The following is a 17,077-nucleotide window of genomic DNA, read 5'->3' as shown; positions in this document are numbered from 1 at the left end:
CATCACTGGCCATCAGAGAAATGCAAATCAAAACCACAATGAGATACCATCTCACACCAGTTAGAATGGCAATCATTAAAAAGTCAGGAAACAACAGGTGCTGGAGAGCATGTGGAGAAATAGGAACACTTTTACACTGTTGGTGGGATTGTAAACTGGTTCAACCACTACGGAAAACAGTATGGCGATTCCTCAAGGATCCAGAAGTAGAAGTACCATATGACCCAGCCATCCCATTACTGGGTATATACCCAAAAGATTATAAATCATGCTGCTATAATGACACATGCACGCATATGTTCATTGTGGCACTATTCACAATAGTAAAGACTTGGAATCAACCCAAATGTCCATCAGTCATAGACTGGATTAAGAAAATGTGGCACGGCCGGGCGCGGTGGCTCAAGCCTGTAATCCCAGCACTTTGGGAGGCCGAGACGGGCGGATCACGAGGTCAGGAGATCGAGACCATCCTGGCGAACACGGTGAAACCCCGTCTCTACTAAAAAATACAAAAAACTAGCCGGGCGAGGTGGCGGGCGCCTGTGGTCCCAGCTACTTGGGAGGCTGAGGCAGGAGAATGGCGTAAGCCCGGGAGGCGGAGCTTGCAGTGAGCCGAGATCGCGCCACTGCACTCCAGCCTGGGCGACAGAGTGAGACTCGGTCTCAAAAAAAAAAAAAAAATCCCAGGAGGCCGGAGGTTGCAGTAAGCCAAGATTGTGCCACTGCACTCCAGCGTGGGTGACAGAGTGAGACTTCGTCTAAAAAAAAAAAAAAAAAAAGATAAAAATGTGTTATTTGTAAATTAGCTGGGTGCAGTGACGTGTGCCTGTAATCCCAGCTACTCATGGGGCTGAGGTGGGATAATCTCTTGAGCCAAGGAGGCAGATGTTGCAGTGAACCCACATCAGGCCACTGTACTCCAACCTGGGTGATGGGAGTAAAACTGTGTCTTAAAAAAAAAAAAAAAAAAAAGAAAATGTGGCACATATACACCATGGAATACTATGCAGCCATAAAAAAGGATGAGTTTGTGTCCTTTGTAGGGACATGGATGCAGCTGGAAACCATCATTCTCAGCAAACTATCGCAAGAACAGAAAACCAAACACCACATGTTCTCACTCATAGGTGGGAACTGAACAATGAGATCACTTGGACTCAGGAAGGGGAAAATCACACACCGGGGCCTATTATGGGGAGTGGGGAGTGGGGAGGGATGGCATTGGGAGTTATACCTGATGTAAATGACAAGTTGATGGGTGCTGATGAGTTGATGGGTGCAGCACACCAACATGGCACAAGTATACATATGTAACAAACCTGCACATTATGCACATGTACCCTAGAACTTAAAGTATAATAATAATAAAAAATAAATAAATAAATAAATAAATAAAGAAGGGTCCTCCTGAGCCGGGCGCCAAGAGCAGGCACGGGCAAGAGCCCGCGGGGTCGTACAGCAGGCCCGGCAGCGGTGGCATGCCCGAAGAGGCTGCAGGTGATGTCTGACCACAAGCCATTGATTCTAAAAATTATATGTTTTAGTCCTGAAGGGCCTAGAAACAATGACTATACAATATTTATGAGCATTCCTAGCTCACAAGTGAGTGATCCCCATTAAAAGGAGCAAGAATCCATTTAAAAAATGCATGAAGTTTTCAAAGACTAAAGGGGTAATGTCAGAACACAGAAGCCAAAGTTGGTGCAATTTGAGCATCTAACAGAAAAAAATGACTATAACTGATTAAAATATATTGAATATATATTAAAATCCATGCGTCCATGATGATACTGAAAAAGGAACCCTTTCCCAAAAGGAGAAAACATTTTTCATTTGCTGCCACTGGAGGTGACTATTGATAGGTAGGTAGATATATATCATATTCTGAAAATCTGTAATTAAAAGGAAAGAAATATTTATTCTGTCTTACTAGTAGGAAGCATATTTCAGTGTACCCAAATACATAGCAACCAAGCAGGATTTATTTCAGGAATTCTAAGACAATTGAATAGTAGGAAATCTATTAATAAAATTCACCATTAAGGAATCTAAGGTGAAAATTATACTATCACTTTCATAGGTGTTGAAAAAGCATTTGATAAAATCTAGTCTTAATTTTTAAAAATCACTCTGAAAGGTAGAAATTAGGTACATTTTCTCATTGAGATAAAATGTTTTTCATACCCAAATGGAATAGAACTAGTAATACAAAAACTGCCCATAATGAAGCAGTAACAGAAGCAGCATTTCTACTAAAGTTGTAAAAAGACAAGGATGCTCACATCACCACTATTATTTAATATTGTATTGGAGGTAGTAGGAAGATGTTAGTATAAAAATTGAAAAGGAAGAAGGAAAACTACTATTATTTGAAGACAATGGTTACCTCCCTAGAAAACCCAAGAAATCAACTAAAATGTTACTGTAAGAGAACTCAGTAAGGTAGCTGGGCACACAAATATACAGAAATTAGTACTTCAGACTACATTCCAGAAAGAAAATGTAGTAAGAGAAGAAAGTCCTGCTTAAAACAGCAACAAAGAATGATAAAAATAACTAGTGCTGAATCTAATGAGTGAGACACAAAACTTATATAATTTTTTTTTTTTTTTTTTTAGACGGAGTCTCACTCTGTTGCCCGGCTGGAGTGCAGTGGTGCATCTTAGCTCACTGCAGCCTCTGCCTCCCAGGTTCCAGTGATTCTCCCACCTTAGTGTCCCGAGTAGTGGGGATTACAGGCATGCACCACCACGCTGGGCTAATTTTTGCATTTTTAGTAGAGACACGGTTTTGCCACGTTGGCCAGACTGGTCTTGAACTCCTGACCTCAGGTGATCCACCCACCTTGGCCTCCCAAAGTGCTGGGATTACAGGCATGAGCCACCATGCCCAGCTGTGAAAAAACTTTAGGACAACACTAATTCATACAAAATAAGATGAGCAAATGGAAAGACACCCAGAAACACTCACCATTATTAAAGATGTTAGTTTTCTGGTGTGTGTGTGTGTGTGTGTGTGTGTCTGTTTTTGAGACTGGGTCTCGCTCTGGCACACAAGCTGGAGTGCAGTGGTGTAATCTTGGCTAATTGCAGTCTTGAAGATATTGGTTTTCTAAGAATATTAATAGATGTAATCAGATTTCAATAAAAATTCCTATAAGTTTTGTTTTTTGGTTTTCTCTCCCCCCTTTTTTTCTTCAAGTAGACAAGTTACTCCCATAATTCATACAAAAAAAAGTAAACAAACAAAAATAGTCAGGAAACATCAGAAAAGAAGAAGGGCAAATAGTGGGGACCAGCACTGTCAGATCTATGGAATATATTTAAAAGTCTCAATTATTAAAGCAGTGTGGTATGAATGCATGAAAGGGAGACTGACCAACGGAATATGATGGAAAAATCCAGAAATACACTCTAAAACATACATGAATTTATTAATAAAGGCTCAATCCCAAACAGTGGGGCAAAGATAGACTATTCAACTCTGATTGGGACCACTAAGTAGACATTTGAAAAAGGATAAAGTTGAATCCCTGTATGTTATGCTAGGTTAAATTCCAAATGAGTCAATATTTAAAATGAAAATTAAAATCGTAATTCTGGAAGAGAACATGGAAGAATTCTTTTAATATTTTGAAATGTAACAGTGCCTCAAAATCCTGATGCCATAAAAGTTAAATTTGACTATATAGAAATAAAAAATCTTCTACATGACAAAAGATAAATGGCAGGTAAAAATGGGTATTTGTAACACATATCACATGCTTTTGTGTAAAAGAAAGAAAATTAATAATCCATGTTTGCATTTCCTTATGTATGTATAAAGAAATTCTGTAAGGATCTATAGAAAATTAAGAATAGAAGTTATTTATGGTGGAGGTGGAATACTGGGTAGATGGAAGATAAGAATGGGAGGAAAACTTTTCACTGTATAACTTTTTTTACATATTGGCCTTTAAACCAGGTGAATATATTGCCTATATGGAAAGCTAAATTTCTTTTTAAGTTCCAACTTTCATATAGCTTACTTTCCAGTGCAGGGAGATAAATAAAAATACAAATCAATATACACTTGGAGTCATAGTGAGATAATTAAATCTATGAATACAAGGAACTTATTTATTTTGTTAGTCTTCACAGTGACTCAAAAAGAGTGAAGCACATACTAGTAGCTCAATAAATACTTTCTGAATAACTGTAGAATCACTTGTTTTAAGTCCTTCTCTATGATTATGTTATTTTTCTACTAGTTTTTCAATGTAAGGAGACAGATCATGAACTGAAACTATAACAGATTGTACCTGTTGCAGATAGTGTCAGGAACATATATCTTCAGGTCTTCTGTGACTTCTTTCATCACCCTCTGGTAACCAGATATTCCTGGGTCTTTGATATAATTAGGGTTGTTTCTCATTAAATATTCCCCCAAATAATTAATTGGGTCAAACTTGCTTGGAGTATCAACTTCTGTCAAAACCTTCTTCTTTTCTACTTGAGTTAACATGTTTTCTACTCCAGGAACCAAGGTAGGTAAAAGTTTGTCAAGCAAATATGCACGATTATTCAGTGTCATGCTTTCAGTATTAAACCACTCTTTGGCCAAATTATCCCTAGGGAGTTTTTTTTCAGCCTTTTTTTCTAGTTCCTTCTTCACATTTTCCTTGTCTATTATTTTCTGCTGCATTGCTTGGGCTCTTGCCTCCATTCTTTCAAAAAGATTTTTCTTCCATGGTTGCTCTAGCTTTGATTTCAGTTCAGTTTCATCTAAAGCAAAAATCACTTTTGCAGATTTTCTAATTGCAATATTACCTGAGGCTTCAGTTTTAGAGTCCTTTATTGAACCAGGTGAAATTTTTCGCTGCCCCTCCAGGTTTAATTCTGAGGGGAAAAAAAGTGAAATGTAAGAAATGTTAGAAGCAAATTTTAATCTACATGACTTTAGAATAATATTTGAAAAAATTTTTATATCCATTTACACAGTGGATTGGAACAAGGTCAGCTGAAAGTAACAGAAAATTGGACAAAGTGACTTTAACCATAAAGACATTTATTGTTGACTTAATCAGAAGCCATTCAGCAGTTCAGTGATTTCATTAAGTACCTAGGCTGTTTCTGTTTATTTTCGTTCATTTTTTTGCTTGTACCTTATGATCACATGATGACTATCAGAGCTCCAGTCATCACTTCCTCACAGCAAAAGAGGATTGAGGACAAAGGGATTTTCTCCTCTTGAGGCTCTGTTTTATTATCCGATAGGAGAAGATCCCAGACTCCCCACTGTAAGACTTCCCTTTACATTTCATCGGCCCTAACTAGGATACATGCCCACGCCCAGACCAATCGCTGGTAAAGGGAAATGGTATTACTATGAATAGTATAGACAAATTATAATCTATTTATTGGTGTCAGAGTTTGGATCAAGTTCTCTGATAACAAGTTATTTTCATCTGCTACAACACTGAGGTTCAGTTGGCAGGCAAAAAGGTAGGGAAGGCTGGGCACAGTGGCTCACATTTGTAATCCCAACATTTTGGGAGGCCGAGGCAGGAGGAATGCTTGAGCCCAGGAGTTCAAGACCAGCCTAGGCAACATTAGGAAGATGCTGTTTCTACAAACAATAAAAAAGTTAACCAGGCGTGATGGCTTACACCTGTGGTCTCAGCTACTCAGGAGACTGAGGTGAGAGGATCACTTGAGCCCTGGAGGTCGAGGCTGCAGTGAGCCATGATCATGCCCCTGCACTCCAGTGAGACTTTGTCTCAAAAAAAAAAGGTGAGGAAATGTGTGGTGAGCAAGCAAAGAGTCGACCACACATGTATATTTAAATATATTTCTCTTCATTTTATTCCCAGCTTCTTTTATGTTTTCATTTTTAAAATGCAGGATGCAGACATTAGACCACGATGGTAGACTAAGAACAGGCATCTACATCCCCTCCCTACCAAAATCTGTAGCAACGACAGGAAAAGTTGTGTGTATGTTTTTAAAATTTAAAAAATGCATAAAAATACTACAATCATGAAGGGGGCCTTCAATTGTCAGGAATTTTGAAGATCTCTGAAAAATGTAAAGCAGGGGAATTCAACTGACTGAAGAAACTATAGCACTAAAAAGATACGGTAGAGACCACTGTAAAATTTGGGAGCAGATTTGAGGTACCCCAAGTTCAGAGGATGTAGATACGGGTCATAGGGGAAAGACTGACCTTTTTGTATATCTTCATTCCCATTTGAGCTAATCAGTGTCTTCCCCTGCACTGAGTTAAGGTATATAGATATTTAGGCTAGAGAAACAGGATTTTCATACACAGAGAAAATGAATTATTGACAGCTTCACTGTCTGCACATCTTGTCCTTCCCCCACTGGCATCAGACTATAGAAAACAATAACTCTATAGGAAAGCAAATAGAGAATCTCAAATTCAAATGTAAGCACACATTCATAGAATGTTTAAGAAAAATCATCCCCATGACTAAATTCAACAAACAGAATAACTAATACCACCCAAGGAAATACCATTAAATAGAACAAATGTAAGGAGTCAAAGAATTAATATCCTCAGAGCAGAGAAGTTAGAAGAAATTAAAAGTTAAACACTTAAGAGAATGTAGACCATCTAGCGCTCACATCTTGGTTTCGAATATCACTCTCCAATTAAAAAAAAATCAGAATTCCTTGGAGATACAGCTGATTATAGGATTGGGCTCATCTCATATGCAGGAAATATATACAAGAATATCTTGTAGTGCCTAGAATATCTTGCAGTGCCAGAAAGTAATGAAGTGCTGGAAAAAAAAAACTAGTAAATAAGTAAAAAGACAAATTTCCTGTGCAGAAATATTCCAAATAATTTATGTAGATACTCCACGATCAAGGATGTAGAGCATAACTCCCCTCTCCTTAAGTGCGGACTGCATATAGTGACTTCCTCTCAAAGAGTACAATATGGAAATGGGAGGGGGAAAATAACTTTAGAGAAACCTGAGAAATATTATCTGAACCTAATGATCATTATTAACATTTACAGTAACACATCATGTTGACACCATATACCCATATGTATATGTATATGAATATATGACAGCATATATTCAGCCTCCCAAGTAGCTGGGACTACAGGTACATGCCACCATGCTCAGCTAATTTTTCTATTTTTTTCTTTTTTTGGTAAAGATAAAGTCTTACTATATTGCTCAGGCTAGTATCGAACTCCTGGCTTCAAGTGATTCACCCACCTTGGCCTCCCAAAGTGCTAGGATTACAGTCATGAACCACCATGCCCAGTCAATCCAGAACATTTAATATTAATCTTATAAAAGTGTCAGAAGGTATAAGCCAAGCGTTAGACATAATGAAATATTCAAATAAATAATGTAAGAAATCTCTCAGAACTGAAGAAAGACACAAATCTTCAGCTTTGAAAGGCTTACCAAATGGAGTTTCCATTTATAATGATAAAAACTTTCTGGAACTAGACAGTGGTAATGGTTGCATAACACTGCGAATTTACTTAATGGCTCTGAATTGTACACTTTAACACAGTTTAAATGGTAAATATTATAGTATATGTATTTACCACAATTTTTTTAAAAGCCTACCAAATAAACACAGGATACAAGATTAAAATACAAAAGTAAATTGATTTCCTTGGAACTACCAATTTAAAATGTTTTATATTTTTAATTATCAATGAAAATATAATTTTATAAAGCTTCGTTTCATTATAGCAACAAAAATTTAAAATATCTAGAAATAAACCAAACAGAAATGTGTCAGACTAATATGAAGAAAGCTATAAAACTTTACTGAAGTAGTACTGGCATTAGGATAGACATATAGATCCATGGAATAAAATTGAGAGTCCAGAAATAAACCTATACATCTATGACCAATTGATTATTTTTTAAAGTTCCTCTTCTACTCTGAAACCAATTGATTTTTGACAAGGGTACCAAGACAATTTAATGGAAAAAACAGTCTCTTCAACAAACAGTGCCATGACAGCTGATATCTACATGTGAAGGGATGAATCTGGATGCCTACCTTATACCATATATAAAAATTATCTTTAGTTCTAACAGTCATATATACAATAGTCTATCCAATATAACAGCAGAATACATAATTTTCTCAAGTGCACATGGCGCATTCTCCAGGATAGACAATATGTTAGGCCACAAAACAAGTCTCAATGGATTTAAAAAAATAGACACCATATAAAATATCTGCTCTTTAATGAAGAGCACAAAACTTGATGAAGTTAGAAATCAATAAAGGAAAACTAGAAAACATAAAGCTACAGAAAATAAACAACTCATTCTTAAACGACTAATGGGTCAAAAAAATCACAAGGGATATTAGAAAATAATAAGAGAAAAATGAAAATGAATACACAACATATCAAAATTTATAAGATGCAGTGAAAAAAGGGCTCAGAGGGAAAATCATAGCTGTAAGTGATTACATTAAAAAAAGTCAAATCTGAGGTCAGGAGATCGAGACCATCCTGGCTAACACGATGAAACCCCATCTCTGTAAAAAAAAAAAAAAAAAAAAAAAAATTAGCCAGGCGTGGTGGTGGGCACCTGTAGTCCCAGCTACTTGGGAAGCTGAGGCAGGAGAATGGCGTGAACCTGGGAGGCGGAGCTTGCAGTGAGCCGAGATCACGCCACTGCACTTCAGCCTGGACAACAGAGCAAGACTCTGTCTCAAAAAAAAAAAAAGTCAAATCAATAACCTAACTTTACACCTTAAGAAACTTGAAAAAGTAGTGCAAACTAAACACAAAACTAGCAAAAGAAAGAAAATAATAAAGGTTAAAGTAGAGATAAAAGAGAGAATAGAAAAATAGTAGAGAAAAACAACTTCACCAAAAATTGGTTCCTTGAAAAAAATCAACAGAATGAATAAACCCTGAGCTAGACTGACAAAAACATTAGCAAAGATACATAAATAACCAAAATCAGAAATGAAAGTGGGGAGATTATCACCAACCTTACAGATATTAAAAAAATAATAATTATAGGCTGGGCGCAGTGGCTCATGCCTGTAATCCCAGCACTTTGGGAGGCTGAGGCAGGCAGATCATGAGGTCAGGAGTTCAAGACCAGCCTGGCCAACATGGTGAGACCCCGTCTCTACTAAAAATTCAAAAATTAGCCAGGTGTGGTGGCACACACCTGTAATCACAGCTACTTGGGAGGCTGAGGCAGGAGAATTGCTTGAACCCAGAAGGTTGAGGTTGCAGTGAGCAGAGATCACACCATTGCGCTCCAGCTCTGGGTGACAGAGCAAGACTCCATCTTAGAAAACAAAAACAAAAGCGGTTACAAGAGAATACTGTGAGTAATTGTATGCCAACATATTGGATAACCTAGAAGAAATGAACCAATTCCTTGAAATTACCTAAAATGACTCAAGAAGAAATAGAAAGTCTCAAAAGATCTTGCGTTAGTTAGTTTATTTTGTGTTGCTATAAAGAAATACCTGGAAAAAAAAAAAAAAGGAATACCTGAGACTGGGTAATTTACAAAGAAAAGAGGTTTATTTGGCTCAGGCTGTATGTGAAAGAGTGCCAACATCTGTTCCCAGTGAGGCCTCAACAAGCTTATAATCATGATGGAAGGCAGAGGGGGAGCTGGCATATCACATGGTGAGAGAGGGAGCAAGAGAGAGAGAGAAGAGGTACCACACTCTTTCAAACAACCAGATCTCACATGAACTCATAGAGTGAGAACTCACTCATTACTGCAAGAACAGCACCAAACCATTCATGAGGGATCCACTCCATAACCCAAAAACCTCCCACTAGGCCCACTTCCAACATCATAAGTCACATTTCAATATGAGATTTGAAAGGGACACACATTCAAACCATATTAGACTTCTAACAAGTAAAGAGATTGAATCAGTGATCAGAAACTTCCCAACAAAGAAAAGTCTTGGATCAGATGGCTTCACTAGTTACTTCTATCAAATATTTAAAGAAGAAATGAAATGAATTCTTACCAAATGCTTGTAAAAAATTGAAGAGGTGGGAACACTACCGAATTCTTTCTATGAGGATAGAATTACTCTGACACTAAAGCTAGATAGATATCACAACAAAATTATAGACCAATATTCCTTATGAATATAGATGCAAAAATCCTCAACAAAATATTAACAAATCAAATCCAAGAGCATAGCAAAAGCCTTTTCAACATGAAATCTTTCCAGATTTATCTCAGGAATGCCAAGGTGGCTCAACATAAGAAAATAAAGCAATGTAATCATCACATTGATAAAATGAAGGGGAAAAAAGTCACATAATCATCTCAATGCATACGGAGAGAACATTCCTCAAAATAATAAAGGGTAGTTATTTAAAAATCCACAGTTGGCCAGGTGTGGTGGCTCACGCCTGTAATCCCAGCACTTTAGGAGGCTGAGGTGGGAGGATTGCTTGAGTCCAGGAGTTCGAAACCAGCCTGGGTAACATAGTGAGATCCTGTCTCTACAAAAAATGTAAAAATTAGCTGGGTGTGATAGTACATGCCTAGAGTCTCAGCTACTTGGGGGGCTAAGGTGGGAGGATCACTTGAACTCTGGAGTTTGAGGCTTCAGTGAGCCATAATCATGTCACTCATTCCGGTCTGGGTGACAGAGAGTGACCCTATCTCAAAACACAAATAAAAATAAAAAATTCACAGTTAACATGACACTCAGTAATGGAACACTGAAAGCTTCCTCCCGAAAATCAGTAACAAGAAAAGAATGCCTACTTTCACCACTGCTGTTCAACATCATACCAGAGTTCTAGCCAGAGCTATAAGACAAGAAAAACAAATAAAAGGCATCCAAATTGGAAAGAAAGAGGTAAAACTGTCTCTATTCACAGATGACATGATCCTATATATAGAAAGAATTCACAAGAAAACTACTAGAGCTATTGAACAAATTCAATAGGGCAACGTACTGAGATCCTGTCTATGCAAAAAAAAAAGAAAAAGAAAAGCCAGGCATGGTGGCACGTACTTGTAGTCCCAGCTATTGGTAGGTTGAGGTGGGAGAATTGCTTGAGCCCAGGAGTTCAAGGGTGCAGTGAGCTATGATTACATCACTGCAGTCCAATCTGGGCAACAGAGTGAGACCCTATCTCCAAAAAAAAAAAAAAGAAAAATGGGGGGGAAAAGGAAAGCAATTCCATTTATAAAAGCAGCTAAAAGAATAAAATACTTGGCTGGGCGCGGTGGCTCAAGCCTGTAATCCCAGCACTTTGGGAGGCCGAGATGGGCGGATCACAAGGTCAGGAGATCGAGACCATCCTGGCTAACACGGTGAAACCCCGTCTCTACTAAAAAATACAAAAAACTAGCTGGGTAAGGTGGCGGGCGCCTGTAGTCCCAGCTACTCGGGAGGCTGAGGCAGGAGAATGGCATGAACCCGGGAGGCAGAACTTGCAGTGAGCTGAGATCTGGCCACTGCACTCCAGCCTGGGTGACAGAGCGAGACTCTGTCTAAAAAAAAAAAAAAGAATAAAATAGTGGAAGATATATGCTGAAAACTATAAAACATTGCTGAAAGAAATTAAAGAAGACATAAATAAGTAGAAAGATGTCCCTATTCATAGATAGGAATACTTTACATTGTTAAGATATCACTTCTACCCAAAGTGATCTATAGATTCAATGCAATCAAAATTCCAATAGTTTTTTCACAGAAATAGAAAAAGTGATCCTCAGATTAATACGAAACTGCAGGGGCCCTTGAATAACCAAAATAAATCTTGAAAAAAAAAAGGAATAAACTTGGAGGATTCACACTACCCGAATTTGAGACTTACTACAAAGCTACAACAAATAAAACAGTACTGGAGTAAGGACAGATGTATAGACCAATAAAATAGGATAGAGAGGCCAGAAACAAACTCTCATATATAGTCAATTGATTTGTGACAAGGGTGTTAAGACCATTCAAGAGGGAAAGAATAATCTTTTCAACAAATGGTGCTGAGACTACCTGATACATCATGTAAAAGAATGAAGTTGGTCCTTTACCTTACATACAAAAATGAACTGAAAACAAATCAAATATCTAAACTGAAGAGAGAAAATGATACAACTCTCCCAGCCTGGGAAACGTAGTGAGACTGTATCTCTACAAAAAATTTAAAAAACAAATTATCCAGGCTTGTTGATGCACACTTATAGTCCCAGCTACTCGGGAAGCTGAGGTGGGAGGATCACTTGAGCCCAGGAGGTTGAGGCTGCAGTGAGCCATGATCATGCCACTTCACTCTACCCTGAGCAACAGAGTGAGACCTTGTCTTTAAAAACAAACATATAAAACCTTACAACTCTTGGATGAAAAATGAAAACCTGTGGAAAATCTTCATACCACTGGCTTTAACAATGACTTCATGGATGCAACACCAAGAGCACAGAAAACAAACAAAAAAAGATAAAATATACTTCAAAATTAAAAACTTTTGTATATCAAAGAATTATGTCAAAAAATGAAAAGATGATGTAGTAAATGAGAGAAAATATTTGTAAAGCAAATAACTGATAAGGAATTAATATTCAGAATATATAGAGAACTTCTTTTTTTTTTTTTTTTTTGAGACGGAGTCTCGCTCTGTCGCCCAGGCTGGAGTGCAGTGGCCGGATCTCAGCTCACTGCAAGCTCCGCCTCCCGGGTTCCCGCCATTCTCCTGCCTCAGCCTCCCGAGTAGCTGGGACTACAGGCGCCCACAACCGCGCCCGGCTAATTTTTTGTATTTTTAGTAGAGACGAGGTTTCACCGTGGTCTCGATCTCCTGACCTTGTGATCCGCCCGCCTCGGCCTCCCAAAGTGCTGGGATTACAGGCGTGAGCCACCGCGCCCGGCGAGAACTTCTAAAACTCAATAACAATAAAACAACCTAATTCAAAAATGGGCAAAGGATTTGAACAGGCATTCCTCCTAAGAAAATATACAAATGGCCAATAAGTACATGAAAAGATGTTCAACATTATGAGTTATTAGGGAATGCAAATCATAACTACAATGAGATACTACTCCACACTTACTAAGATGATAATAAGAAAACAAAAAGAAACAGAAACTCAGAAAATAACGAGTGTTGGTAAGAATGGACAGCAATTGGAACTCTTGTGCTTTGCTAGTGGGAATGCAAAGTGATGCAGCCATTGTGGAAAACTGTTGTGGTTTCTCAAAACATTAAACATAGAGCTGGGCTCAGGGGCATGTCCCTGTAGTCCCAGATATTTGGCAGGCTGAGGTGGGAGGATTACTTAAGCCTAGGAGTTCAATTCCAGCCTAGGTAGCATGCCAAGCATGTCTCTTAAAAAAAATTAATAATCAATATTAGTAATATAGTTTAATTTTTTCAGGTAAACCTAACACTACATATGATCCAGCAATCCCACTCCTATGTATATATCCAAAAAAATTGAAAGCAGGGACTCAGATACTTGCACATCAATGTTCATGGCAGCATTATACACAATCAGTAAAAGGTGGAAACAACTCAAGCATCCGTCCACAGATGAATGAACAAAATGAGGTATATATGTACAATGAAATATCATTCACCCATTGAAAAAATGAAATTTTGAGGGTGGGGGAAGGAGAGCATCAGGATAAACAGCTAATGCATGTGGGGCTTAATACCTAGGTAATCGGTTGATAGGTACACCAAGCCACCATGGCACATGCTTACCTATGTAACAAACTTGCACATCCTGCACATGTATCCCAGAACTTAAAATAAAATCTTTTTAAAATGAAATTTTGAGAGAGGCAGAGCAAGTTGGCCTAACAGAACCCTCCAGTGATCATTCCCCTCACAGGAACACCACATTGAACAACTATCTACACAAGAAAACACCTTCATAAGAACCAAAAATCAGGTGAGTGATCACAATACCTGGTTTTAATATCATATCAAGGAAAGAGGCAGTGAGGAGAACAGGAAAGACAGTCTTGAATTGTCTATACCACCCCTCCTCCATCCCCCAGCAGTGGCCTCATAGTACAGAGAAAGAATATGATGCTTGGGGCAGGGAGAGCACAGTGACTGTGGGATTTTGCATTGTCACGCAGTGTTACCCTGTCACAGTGGAAAGCACCATGGGGCAGAATTCAGCTGGTACCCATAAAGGGAGCATTTAGATCAGCCCTGGCCAGAGGGGAATTGTCCATCCCAGCAGTCAGAACCTGAGTTCCAGCTAGCCCACCACTGAGGGTTAAAGTGCTCTGGGGTTCTAAATAAACTTGAAAGGCAATCTAGGCTATAAGGACTATAGTTCCTGGACAAGTCCTGGTGCTGTACTGGGCTCAAAGCCAGTGGACTTGGGGTGTACATGACCTAGTGAGACACTAGCTAGGGCAGCCAAGGGAGTGGTTGTGTCACCCCTCCCCCAATTCCAGACAGTGCAGCTTATAGCTTCGGCAGAGACTCCTTCCAATTAAGGAAAGGAGAGAGGAGAGTAAAGAGGGCTTTGTCTTGCAACTTGGATACCAGCTCCGCTACAGTAAAATAAAGTACCAAGCAGAGTCCTGGAGTCCCCATGCTAGGCCTTGCCTCCCAGATGACAATGTTAGACACATCCTGGGCCAGAAGGGAATCTACTATCTTGAAGGGAAGGACCAAGTAGGATTCATCACCTGATGACTAAAGTGCCCATGGGCCTTGAATGAACATCAGTGGTAGCCAGGCAGTACTCACTGCCTTGGGTGAGACCCAGTGCCGTGCAGGCTTCAGGTATGACCCAGTACATTCCCAGCTGTGGTGGTCATGGGAAAGACTCCTGCTTGAGGAAAAAAGAGGGAAGAGTAAAAAGCATGTTGTCTTGCAACTTGGATGCCTGCTAAGCTACAGTAAAATGAAACACCAAGTAGATATCTAAATTTACCAATTCTAGGCTCTAGTTCCTGGAAAGCATTTCTAGACCCACCCTGGGTCAGAAGGGAACGCGTTGCCCTGAAGGGAAAGACACAAGCCAGGCTGAATTTACTAGCTGCTGACTAAAGAGCCCCTGGGCCTTGAATAAACATCAGCAGTAGCCAGACAATAGTTGCCAGAGGCCTTGGGTGAGACCCAGTACTGTGCTGGCTTCAGGTTGGACCTAGCACAGTCCCAGTGGTGGTGGCCACAGTGGGGCTTGTGTCACTCTTCCCACAAGTCCAGGCAGCTCAGCACAGAGAGAGAGAGAGAGAGAGAGAGAGAGAGAGAGACTCCATTTTGGCAGGGGGTTGGGGAGATGTAAGGGAAGAGAACAAGAGTCTCTGCCTGGTAATCCTGGGAATTCTCCTGCATCTTACCCAAGACAACCAAGGCAGTACCTCTACAAGGCCTCAAGAGTCACAGTGTTAGTGGGTTTGGGGTGCCCCCAATGCAGATATGGCTGCAGTGACTGAAGGCTTAGACCACAACACTCAATTCCCTTTGAATACTTAGAAAGCATTCCCAAGAAGGATGGGTACAAACAAGCCCAGACTGTGAAGACTACAGTAAGTACCTAACTCTTCAATGCCCAGACATCAGTGAACATCCGCAAACATCATGATCTTACCAAAGTCAGGGAACCCAGTGACCAATCCCAGAGTCACAGAGATACTTGACCCGTCAGACAGAGAATTCAAAATAGCTGTTTTGAGGAAGCTTGATGAAATTCAAGATAACACAGAGAAGGAATTCAGAATCTTATCAGATAAATTTAACAACGAGATTGAAATATTTTTTAAAAATCAAGCAGAAATTCTGGAGCTGAAAAATTCAATTAATGTACCCCTCAATTGCAGTATTCATCAAGCAGAAGAAAGAATTAGTGAGCTTGAAGACAGGCTATCTGAAAATACACACTCAGAGGAGAAAAAAACTATAAAAAGGAACTAAGCATGCCTACAGTATCTACAAAATAGACTCAAAAGGACCAAGTTAAGAGTTATTGACCTTAAAGAGAAGGTAGAGAGAGAGAGAGATATAGATAGAAAGTTTATCTAAAAGGATAAAAACAGAAAATTTTCCAGAAAAATATAACAATATTCAACTACAATACTTTTTCTTAATTAAAGAAAATTACAGGCCAATATTTCTGATGAACATTGAAGCAAAATCCTCCACAAAATACTAGCAAACCAAATTCAACAACACATCAAAAAGATAATTAATTAGCGATGATTAAAAAGTAAAGACACAACAGATGCTGGCAAGGCTATGGAGAAATAGGAATGCTTTTACACTGTTGGTGGGAATGTAAATTAGTTCAACCATTGTGGAAGACAGTGTGGTGATTCCTCAAAGATCTAGAACCAGAAATACCATTTGACCCAGCAATCCCATTACTGGGTATATAGTATATACCCAAAGGAATATAAATCATTCTGTTATAAAGATATATGCACATATATGTTCATTACAGTACTATTCACAACAGCAAAGACATGGAATCAACCCAAATACCCATCAATGATAGAATGGATACAGAAAATGTGGTACATATACACCATGGAATACTATGCAGCCATAAAAAGGAATGAGATCATGTCCTTTGCAGGGACATGGATGGAGCTGGAAGTCATTATCCTCAGCAAACTAACACAGGAACAAAAAACCAAACACCACATGTTCTCACTTATAAGTGGGAGCTGAACAATGAGAACACATGGACACAGGGAGGGGAACAACATACACTGGGGCCTGTTGGAGGGGTGTGGGGTGAGGAAGAGCATCAAGATAAACAGCTAATACATGTGGGGCTTAATACCTAGGTGATGGGTTGATAGGTGCAGCAAACAACCATAGCACATGTTTACCTGTGTAACAAACCTGCATGTACTGCACATGTATCCTGGAACTTAAAATAAAATAAAAATTTTTAAAAATCCTTCATCATGCCAGGGATACAAGGGATGCAAGGGATGCAAGGATGGTTCAATATATGTAAGTTAATCACTGTGACACATCATATCAACAGAATGAAAGACAAAAACCATATGATCATTTCAACTGATTCTGAAAAAGCATTTGATGAAATTCAACAGCTCTTCATAATAAAATCCCTCAAAACACTGGGTATAGAAGGAAT

The 17,077-nt window shown here is 38.9% G+C and overlaps 1 protein-coding gene across 1 annotated transcript in view; it reads right to left on the bottom strand.

The window, feature by feature from the left end:
* The window catches only part of EFCAB5 (EF-hand calcium binding domain 5), a 181,928-nt gene that overhangs the window by 136,414 nt on the left and 28,437 nt on the right, over nucleotides 1–17,077 (bottom strand). The window contains exon 4 of the mRNA XM_025363693.1: nucleotides 4,304–4,880. Coding sequence (XP_025219478.1) covers nucleotides 4,304–4,880 — 577 coding nt within the window. The remainder of the gene's footprint in view (nucleotides 1–4,303; nucleotides 4,881–17,077) is intronic.

Source organism: Theropithecus gelada, chromosome 16 (assembly GCF_003255815.1).
Source record: "Theropithecus gelada isolate Dixy chromosome 16, Tgel_1.0, whole genome shotgun sequence".
In the NCBI taxonomy this organism is placed as follows: Eukaryota; Metazoa; Chordata; class Mammalia; order Primates; family Cercopithecidae; genus Theropithecus; species Theropithecus gelada.
The sequence above is the reverse complement of the archived record's forward strand: the minus strand, read 5'-3'. Positions and strand labels throughout refer to the sequence as shown.